At 35.5% G+C, this 10,815-nt stretch overlaps 1 protein-coding gene across 2 annotated transcripts in view; it reads left to right on the top strand.

The window, feature by feature from the left end:
• Window positions 1–6,487: 6,487 nt before the first annotated feature.
• The window catches only part of CDK15 (cyclin dependent kinase 15), an 84,981-nt gene continuing 80,653 nt past the window's right edge, over window positions 6,488–10,815 (top strand). Inside the window, exons 1-3 of one of the 2 annotated variants that reach the window (XM_011369146.1) lie at window positions 6,488–6,550; window positions 7,495–7,644; window positions 7,845–7,939. In XM_011369146.1, the coding sequence (XP_011367448.1) occupies window positions 7,525–7,644; window positions 7,845–7,939 (215 nt within the window). In that variant the 5' untranslated portion in view covers window positions 6,488–6,550; window positions 7,495–7,524. Of the gene's footprint in view, window positions 6,551–6,666; window positions 6,790–7,494; window positions 7,645–7,844; window positions 7,940–10,815 lie in introns of those variants that run through there. The other variant, XM_011369144.2, reaches the window with a different exon arrangement.

The raw sequence follows: 10,815 nt of genomic DNA, 5'->3' as shown, positions 1-10,815 counted from the left end.
GGAGGCATTTTCAAACAGTACTTGAACTCTAATGCTTCCAGTCGAGTGAAGTGTGCTACACTTCAGCATGAAAAATACAGGTTTCCAAGTTAGACCGCTTGACTTTTAGGGCAAGAAATTTTAGGGCAATGTTAAAAAGGTTATGGGAACATGTAATTTCATGGAAATTAACAATGACAAGTTGTACAAAGATACCATTATTCTTTAGTCAGCAGCCTGAGCACTTTTATACTGAACTAATTGTTCTGACTGTACATCAACTGTGAGGCACTGCTAGAAAGAGAGGCATGGAGTTGAAAACTGGCTGGAGGGCACTTACCTCTGCTTCTGCTTTCAGGGATGCATGTTTCATATGAGTTAGGAAACCATTCTGAGTACTGAGAAACAAAATTCCCTTCCGTGTACAAGGGAACAGTGTGCTGAGTTGATGGACTCACTGTGTGTCAGGGGAAAAGGTGCTCACAGTACCTGGGTGCTCATTGTGTGGTGACATGGTTAAGAGCACAGATCCTGGAATCAGTACCAGTGAGTTTAAATTCTGACACTTACATTCTAAGAAACTTTGGACAAGTCCCAATTTTTCCATCGAAAATTGGGTTAATAATTATCGACATCACAACATTTAAATGAGATAACGTATATGAAGTGCTTGTTTAGAAGAGATCAAAAAATGGTAGCTGGCAATGTCTAATAAAAGAAAAGAGGACCAAGAACAGGCATGGGAACTCTTTGGTATGACAGATTATCTCCCAATTCTTAATTTTTATTAAAAAGGAAAATAGTCAAGTAGGTTTAAGTATAGACTTGGAAGCTGCTCTGCCGTGGTTTAAATTCTGGTTCCGCCACTTCTTTCTTGTGCGGCCTTGGGCAAATTATTTAATATTTCTGACCACAAAATTGTTATGAGTAAATACAGGTAATATTATTGTCATTTTTTCCCTACCAATAGCCAGAAGACTTTGACTAAATATGTGACAAATTGCCTTACCATAGACCTGATTATGCTATATTTATAAATCTATTCTTTATAAAAAGAACATTAAATCACTCTTTTTTTTTAAAAAAAATCATGCTGTTATGTTGAAAGTGGAAAATTAAAATTTCTAACCAATGTACTGTTTACATGAAACTAATAAAATAAAATTTTTTAAAAAGCAGAAAATTAAATATACAATTGGCATCCTCCATTTCAGTGGGCAACGAATTATCAGTTCAGTCATTTCTGGAATTTTCTCTGAATGCATTCAGATTCAATAAATTAAAACAAACAAGCAATCATACAAATGCAAATAATAACAGAGAAAATATCTGGTCTGTAGAAGTATAATTTTATTTTTTGGTTATACTGGAAATAGGGAGTCTTCCACTTTCCCTGTATCAACACATTCCCAAGGATTCCTGTATAGTTTTAGACAAAGGGTCCTTTTTAGGTATGCTGTTCAGTACAATTGCACTGTTTCTTAAGCTAAGCCACTCTTTCACAGGATCACTTTGCAGTTAGATTTCTTTACCTGCCCGAGAAATGTCTCTTTTAACCTGTCATTGCTTTCCAGTAGTTTTAGAATGTGGACTTGCACATATGGAATCGCTCAGCATTCTTGAGCCTTCTGTTGTTCACAGTTTTGATCCACAGCAGGTTAAACTACTCTTTTGTAAGTGAAGGCCAGGATGTGAGGAGAGCCTGAATGTGAGGCAGAATCTAGCATTACAGCCAGGAGCACAGAATTTAAGGCTAGTTAATCGATAACTGGAGCATTTGGTGTTTCTGAGCAGAAATTCCTAGGGCTCAAGAAATTGTCTTCTTAAATCAATAAGAACTTGTGAAATTTGGAAACATGGTCATCTTGCTCCACATACTTTTTCATTAACTCATTAGTTTTGAACCTTACTCTTTATTGAAGGCAGTAGGAATAGAAGATAACAATGAAACTTACATCATCAACTTCATTGTGAAAACGAAGTACAAGTCAACAAATAGCACACTAATATGCAATAATAATAGCATGTAAAGAAAGACTAAACTGCATGTAAAGGTGCAAAGGAGACTGATACCTTGTGCTTGCAGTTCTGTGTTTTGTCGGTAGACAGCACTCTCAGCATATAAAAGTTTCAAGTAAAAAAAAAAAAGTTTAAAAAATACTGCAACAAGTAGGAAGACATGTGATTTAAGAATCATACTCTGTAGCTTTTACTTGGATGGAAGATGATGTCACATGCCTCCTGATTAATGAATTCGAGTTACTTACCTATTACTGGTTCATTCTAAATATAGTAACTGATTTAAATCTAGACCTAATAATTAATGAGGATTGAGACTAAACAAATTTTCTGCTTTTTTGTGCAAATAAAATTATCAGTGTCTCCTCATTAAATGAAATTTGGAAAATTTAGTAGTCTTTGGAAGGCTTTCCTGTGTTCCTGTGACAGAGTGGCTTAGCTTGAGAAACAGTACAATTATACTGAACACTATACCTAAAAAGGATCCTTTGTCTAAAACTGTATAGGAATTCTTAGGAATCTGTCGATGCAAGGAAAGTGGAAGACTCCCTACTTCCAGGATAACCAAAAAATAAGTATTTTCTACTATTTGCTAATTTAGTAACCTTGGGAACATTATTTAAATTTTCTAAGACTTAGCACCCTCATGATAAAGGGATAATAATGGTGCCTACTCATTGTCATAGAGTTGGAGGATCAGCACAGCGTCTGGCACAGAGCAAGCTGTTCTTATAAATTATTATTATTGTATTATTATTATCACTATGGTATGCTTATCTAAAGCCTCACACCCCTGCCTCCCCCCACCCCAGTGGAAGTAGGCAGGGATATAAGAAAATAAATAAATAATCAAAATGTATGGATTTCATGTGAATGTGTTTTTAAGACTATTGTTCTTTTTCTATTTTCATATTTTGAAAATTCTTAAACAAAAAAAAAATGAACATCCACATGGCCATCACCTAGTTTAGACAATCAACATTTTTACCAATTTTTTTTTTATTCCCAACATTATTTTTCTGGAATATTTTAAAGCAAGGAAATTATGTCCTTCCACCTATAAATACTTTAGTATGCATCTTTAACTGTAGGACTGTTTTAAAAACATAATAACCATGCAAAATTAAAAATAAATTCTTAAGGTCATCTAATACCAGATTTAAATTTCCATATTTGTCTCAGAAATCTCCTTTTATAGTGGTTACCAGGGATTAGGGGGCAGGGGAAATGGGGAAATGTAGGTCAAAGGTACATATATATAAATTCAGATATGCAGGATGAATAAATTCTGGAGTGCTAATGTATAGCATGGTGACTATAGTTAACAATACTGTGTTGTATACTTGAAATTTGCTAAGAGAATAGATCCTAATTATTCTCACACACAAAAAAGTTAACTATGTAAAGGGATAGATATGTTAGATTGTGATAAACATTTCACAATGTATACTTTAAATATATAAATTTTTACTTGTCCATTATACCTTAATAAAGCCGGGGAAGGGGGGAAGATGTCTATTTACGGTTGATTTGTTTAAATCAGGATTCAAACACACTGCACTTGTTGTGTCTCTTAAGACTATTGAATTCTCTCTCCCTCTTTTTTTTTTGTACCATTGATTTGTTAGAGAAATCAGGTTATTTGTCCTTTCTGATTTGGCCATTTGCTTCCTTGTGGTGTTATTTAACTTCTCTGTCCTCTGTATTTTTTTATAATTTGGTTTTAGATCTAGACACTTGATTAGATTCAGACTAAATTTCTTTTTAGTCAAAAAATATATCACAGGTGGTGCTGTGCCCTTTCTGTTGTACCACATCAGGAGACACATAATGTCTGGATGTCCCAAATTTAGTGGAGCTAAGATTGATCAGTGGGCTCAGGTGGTGTCCACCTGAGCCTTCATTGCAAAGCTCCTTATCAATCTTTTACCTAATGATTTTAGCATAGGCTGATGATTGTTTTACTTAGATCTATTATTGCATTAAAGATTGCTTATGCAAATAATAGTGAATTTCCCCTTTCTTTGCCACAAAAAGTAACACACAAAAGCAGTTTGCTTTTTTCCCCCTTAACAGTATATTTTGATGATCACTGCAAGTCATATATAGATCTTTTTTTTAAGAGCTATACTCTATTGTGTGGATGTATATGGATTATTTTTAATGTTTCTGACACAAACATCACATTATTTCTCATGTTATTATCTGTTAAGTGCTTGTGATAATCTACATATTCTGGAAAGGTTATAATTAACCATAATTCCTAATAATCTGCTAAATTAAATAAAGATAGAATGTAAATTTTGGAAAAGTGCAAACCCTCAGTTAAACATTGTAGTTTGAATACACACCAATTGAGAAAGAAAAAAAGGACTCCAAAAGTGTAGAGTAGGAGAAGTTAGCCTGGAATTATCAATAACATATAATTTTACTGCTAATTAAAAAATGGCTACCATTTGTCTTGACACAGGTCCCCTGGAAACAGAGCCTCAAACAAAAGCTTATATGCTAACACTTAATTTTGAGGGGGAGGGGTCATGTGCAATCTCAGGGAAGTAGAAATGAGGGGAAAGGGGGAGTAAAGTAGAGAAAGAGAGAGAACAAATAAATGGAGCATGTTTCTGAGCTGGCCTCAGCTCCACAACAAACATTGCTGGTTTCATAATGGAAGTGCCCTCCAGGGGACCGCCTGCATTTCTCTATTGTGTTACCTGGCCCTTGCAGGAAGTTACTGGGGAAGGCAGAGCCTCTGTTTGCCCATTCAGGTTGGTAACCAGATATGAGGGGGTGTCTCTTAGTCATCAGCTTCTTTTGTGGGGACTCTTTGGTCTATGACAGCAGCAGGTATCAGCAGCAGTAACCCTGCTTCAAAACAACATCGTGGGCTTCCCCTACTAAGAAGCAGACCAGGCCTCTGAGGTGGGTTGGGCCAGCCTGAAACAGAACATAGACTGAGTCTGATTCACAATTCAAAATGAAATCATCTAAGTCTTCTGTCCTTATTCAGAAACCTTTGGTAACAAAAGTTATTTTAGACACAAAGCTAGAAAACGTCTTAAGAACTCGTTTACTATTTTTCATTGACTTCAAACAAGACCATAAATTATTTTATTTTTGGAAATTCTGAAGAATCTTTCACAATTTCCCTCTGTAGCCCATTCTAGTATCTAAACATAGCATTTAAATCTTTTAAAAAATCAGGCTATTCTATTTCATCGACTTGTGACTTAGGTAAATTACACCCTAGGCCAATAAAAATGCTAATCATTGAAAAATTTTAAAAGTTATGATAATTATAGGGTGATAATAAAAAACTGTCTCAAACCCAGTCTGGGATATAACTTTTGTATGATGAAATTAGCAATCTCCTTTTAGAAAGAAATGAGCATCTGATCAAATAAAATCTAATTATGATAAATTCTAATGAAATTAAGCAATAGTCTGAGAATCTAACTTCTCTTACTCTCTGTTGATTGTCAGTCAAAAGCTATTAATAGTCTTTAACCAAATATTCTTTTTTTGTATTAATGTAAGTAGTCACTTTTTTTTTTTTTTTACTTAATATCTCTAATTTGGGTGAATCTTTGAATCGCCCTGTTCTAGGTCTCTTTTCTTGTGGCAATTTTTAAATAAAAATTCAATATGTGCTCATAATTAAGTTATCTGAAAGGTTTTTTTAAACCATTGTGAGTTTCAGATATCAAACCAACATGCATAAATATTATTGTGATAATAGACATGACTTATCTATTCCCTTAATGATAATGATTTTGTGTGTGGGGGGGTTGGGAGGTGGATGTATCCTACATTCTGTCTACTCAGATTAATACCTTATAGTGGCAATAACCAACCTTAGGAGTCTATGAGAGAGAGAAAAGTTTTGTTCAAAGAATACAGACTAGCTTAAGCTAGGTAGATACTTGACATGTCACTATATTAATATAGTAAACATTTATTACATCTATGTGGAAAGAAGGAAGCAGGGGAGAGGGAAGGAGAGAGGAAAGAAGATTTTCATGCAAACTCCTCTTTCTCCACCATTGAGTAACAATTATCTGTATAGTAAGAATAACATAGGTGCTCATTGGATAGTTTTTGAATCAGTGAATGAACGACTAGCCCTCTGGGATTATTGGATACACTATTGCTTGGAGACTAAGAGACGTATCTTCAGCTTTCTTCCTGTTCTGTGGTTTCTTTGCCTACTAAGAGTTGGTTAGGTTGTAAATATATTTAAAAATCTGAAAAGCAAAATGTTCTCAGATGAAAGGCAGGAAGAAAATAGTTCTCAACATGTCCACTTTAGCACCAAGGAAGCTTAATAAATATCATTTACATGGATAAGCATAAAAACGTATGTATACCAATAGAACTAACTTGTGGCTGAATTAAGAACCTTAATTGTGCCAAGTTTTATTCTATCCAATATTAGCTCTCCTGTGTTTAGTTGTGTACATATGAGTGCAGGCAGCCGCCTTTCCAATGTATGGTTTCTTGCACTGATGAGGAAAAATTGCTGAAGTCATGAGGCTGCTCCAGGCAGAACTCTCATGCGAGTCATATGAAAGCTCCAGCATCGCTGACCTCTGGCAAAAAGAGAGTGAACAAGGACAGGAGAGGCGGGGGGAGAGGCTCAAGTGCGAGTTTTCTCCTTAAGCCTGGAAGATTATGGGTCAAGAGCTGTGTGCAAAGATTCTCCAGCCTGGATGCAGCTGCCATGGCTGTTGGGAGGGAAGCGATGCACACAGCTGTCAGAGGAGTGCGCCTGTGACGATGGAGTCTGCGATCAAGGTATCCGTATCCCAGGAGAGCATCTTTCTCTCTTGATAAACCAAGTAGTTCAGAGACTCCCTCTGTGTAGCAGGGTCTGAGTTTTCTGCGGTAGGTCTAAACCAATAAAAAGAAAATTCTATTAAAGTCACAGGGAATTTATGGCTGTTGTCATCGAACTTGGGGATTTGCTTGTAAACTAAGAGGGAAAAATAATCTTATGCTTTGGGCTGCATGAAACTCACTTGGCTTGTAGTTGAGAAAGGAGCTATGCTCTTGAAATCTCTGCAGTATGAAACTACAGAGCTGAGCCTCAAAAATCAAGCTGCAGTATTAGTATGCTATGGATTCAAAATTTCAATAATTAGCTCGTGGTTATTAGCAATGTTGTACTAGGAAATTGTTTCCTTAAAGATAAATGAAGGGGATGTGAAAAAAAGTTTGAGTTAAGCAGAGAGAAATTGGAAACCATCCATCAGAGAAATTTAGGTTAACCTGAGTGTTAAAGTCATATTTTCAAATGAAGAAAGAATGTAATGTTTCAGCAATTGATACATTTCTGGGTGTTTTTAGAAATCTAACTTTCAGGAGAGGTGCCTTTTGGGGGTGTAGGAGGATTAGAAAACATTCGAAGAGTGAAAATTAGACGAATAAAAAATAGTTTATGCCAGCCGCTGAGTCTTGACTTTGCATAAATTTTATTGCTGCATTTTCTTTTTTCTTTAGCTAACAGACCTAAAAGAAGCATCATGTTCCATGACTTCATTTCACCCCAGGGGACTTCAGGCTGTCCGTGACCGGAAGTTCAAGAGTAAAAGGCCACGGAGTAACAGTGATTCTTTTCAGGAAGGGGATCTGAAGCAAGGTTTTCAGTGGGTGAGTGAGCAGCTGATGTTGATCAAGAAGAATTTAATGTGTGCTTGACTAGGGAGGCTGGCCCTATTTCGAGGGTGATTGATTACTAAGCAGACCTTCCCAAGTACACTCTGGCAAATTTCTCTGGAAAAAAAAAATCAACATTAAAAAAAGTGCTTTTTCTTTCCCATCTCTCACCCCTCCCCATTCCCCTTTAGCAGAGAAAGAGCCTCCCTTTTGGAGCAGCTTCATCTTACTTGAACTTGGAGAAACTGGGTGAAGGTTCTTATGCTACAGTTTACAAAGGGATTAGCAGGTGAGTGACTCATAGCTGGGAGAGACTTTAGAGATGAGGCTCCCCCCCCCCCCCCCACCCCCATATGACATTGTAAAGCCAGATCACACATGGCAGAAGTTTAGGACCTGTGCAAGACACCAGAGTCAGTAGGGAGAGACACAATGATTTAAATAATCTTGAAAGAAAAACAAACTTCCTTACCCCAATTAAAAACAGCCCACTAAGATGTTTATTAGCTTTTCTTCTCTTTTATTTAATTCAAAGTGGACTTTCTTTACTACTGAACCCAAGAACAATGACTGCTCCTCACTTGGTTGGAAGCGTAGTTATTTGTTAAGGTGTCTCTAAAGGGTTTTTCATGTCCCTCCCTAAAACACTATGGCAGAGGTTTGCAATGGCAGCCTTAAGTTTGCTCCTGCATTCTTCCACTTTGCCTTCATAGAAGAAACTGAAATTGGTTTCTACAAATAACGGTATATGCAAAAAATGATTAATCCTGGGTTTTCTACACTTGCAAAATACACAAAATGTCTGGAGAATAAAAATACTGCCAATCCGGAAGAAATGTGCCCATTTTGGCTAATAACAAATTTTGTTAAACATATATAAAAGATCCATGACTTCCACTGCTTTACAGTCAGAGTGGGAAAGTCAGAGTTCTGATTTCTTTATGTCATTACGATGTCAAAAAATAATGACTCAATAGTGATTAAATGATAGTTTTAAATTTTTGTTATAAATAATACAAAACCAAATATTTGTCATTTATCTTAGTTCTTATGTTATTTTTCTTTGTTAAAACAAGATTTAGGAGAAATATTATTTTAGAAATAATTATGTAGAAACAGGGTTTGATACACTTCCACATACTATCTTAGGAACTGAGAATATAAAAGATTTCCTTCAAGGGACTCAGCCTAGTAATAGGATAAAAAATACATTAGAAATACTTGTCCAAGTGCACAGGGATATATGTAAAAGTATATTCAATGCAGCAAGATTTATAAAAGAAAAAGTAAAAACCTGGTCACAAAAATCCATTAATGGAAGACTGGCTAAATAATCACCATACAAAGAAAAAGTATGCAGCCATCTAAAGTATGAGATAGATTTACTAATAGAAAAAGACATCCAATATTTTAAGAGAACAAAAAAGCAAGTTATAGAACAATGTGCACCCTCTGATCTCATTCAGAAAAAAAAACGTTATGATATAAAATATTTCAAATCAATAGCCACAATACTTTTTTTATTATTGCTGTTAAATATTAGAGACATTACCCTTAAGTTAGAGATAGAGCAAGAATGCCCATTATTATTTAATTTAAAGATTATCACTAATGTTCTAGCCAATGCAATTGAGGAGAAAGAAAGAACGAATATCATTTTTGTGGATTATAAAATTTTTTATCTAAAAAACCAAAGAGAATCATCTAAAAAACAATTAAAAATAGTATGATAGAACAATAAGGTGATCAGTTACAAAATAAAAATGTATTTATCAAAAGTCGTCTCGTGTATTAACAATAACCATTTAATAGAAAATATAGTAGGGGAAGTTACTGTCATAATAGCAACAACAAAAATCATTAGCATCAATAAATGGGCAGAATTCATATAAAGATTTACTAAGGGATGTAAAAGACTTGAAGAAAGAGCAAGATAGGCATTCATTTTATTTTTAGACAGGTTTTCATTTAGTCTACTAATATTTGTTAAGCATCTGCTATGTGCCTGGCACTATTTTAGCCAATAAGGATTCATAGGAGAACAAGAGACAAAAATCCCTGCTCTTATGGAGTGTACATGCTAGCGGGGGTGAGATAAGCAATAAACAAATTAGTAAAATATTGAGTTTGTCAAAGAGTGAAAAGTGCTTTGGAAAAGAATTAAACAGGGAAGAGGGATGCGGAGTGCCAGAGTGGGGTGGTGGGTTACTCTTTTAAATAGAGTGTTGAGAGGAGGTCTCACTGAGAAGAGAACACTTGAACAGAGACTCTGACAAAGGAGAAGTGTGAGCTGCATGTATGTGCAGTGGAAGAGAGTTTCAGGCAGAGGGAACAGCAAGTAAGAAATCCCAGAGACAGAGGCAGGCCTCGTCCTGGAAGAGGAAAGTGGAAGGAGATGAGGACGGGAAGCAGTTGTAGCTGCTGGTTGTGGTGGGGCAGTTGTGTATGGTCTTGTAGACCATTCCAGGGATTGTTGTAAGGATATTTGGATTAGAAAATCTAATCGTGCAAAGATGTCAATCATTCTCTAATTTATAGTCTTAATGTATTATAAATGTGTTAAAAAGCTACAATAATTAAAATGTTATAGTACGAGTATAAGACAGATCAAAGTTTAAAAAGTCCAGAAAGTCACAAATCCGAATATTAATAAGGTCTAATATACAGTCATGGTGACATGTCAGTCAAATCAGCAGAGACAAGAAGACAGTCCAATAAATGGAGCTGAGACAATTGTTAGCAATTTGAAAAAGGTAAATATACAATATAAATGCCTAGTAAATTAAAGAGTTAAATAAAAAAAAGAATTTAAAGACGAGATGAATAGATAAGAGAATTCTTTGTAACCTTTGGGCTGGAAAGGTCTGTCTATACATAACACTTATGTCAGAACCCACAACGGATGATTGGAAGTGTGCGTGGTGCCCCATCTATCCAAATATGTTCTAGGGAGACCCAATTCTGACACTTTAACAGAGTTTTCACTGAAACAGTTATCGTTGTCAAATTGACACAGGGAACCCTAGAACAAAATCAAATGTGATCTTTTATTATAGATGCTCTCAGCATCTTTAAAATGTTAATGTATGCCAGGACTATCGAAGAAAGAATGAGAACATTTTTAAAGTGTAAAGCATTTCCTAAAATACTTGACCAAAAAACCTT

The sequence above is a fragment of the Pteropus vampyrus genome, unplaced genomic scaffold (assembly GCF_000151845.1).
Source record: "Pteropus vampyrus isolate Shadow unplaced genomic scaffold, Pvam_2.0 Scaffold146, whole genome shotgun sequence".
In the NCBI taxonomy this organism is placed as follows: domain Eukaryota; kingdom Metazoa; phylum Chordata; class Mammalia; order Chiroptera; family Pteropodidae; genus Pteropus; species Pteropus vampyrus.
Note: the sequence above shows the minus strand (reverse complement) of the source record. Positions and strands in the feature narration are given on the sequence as shown.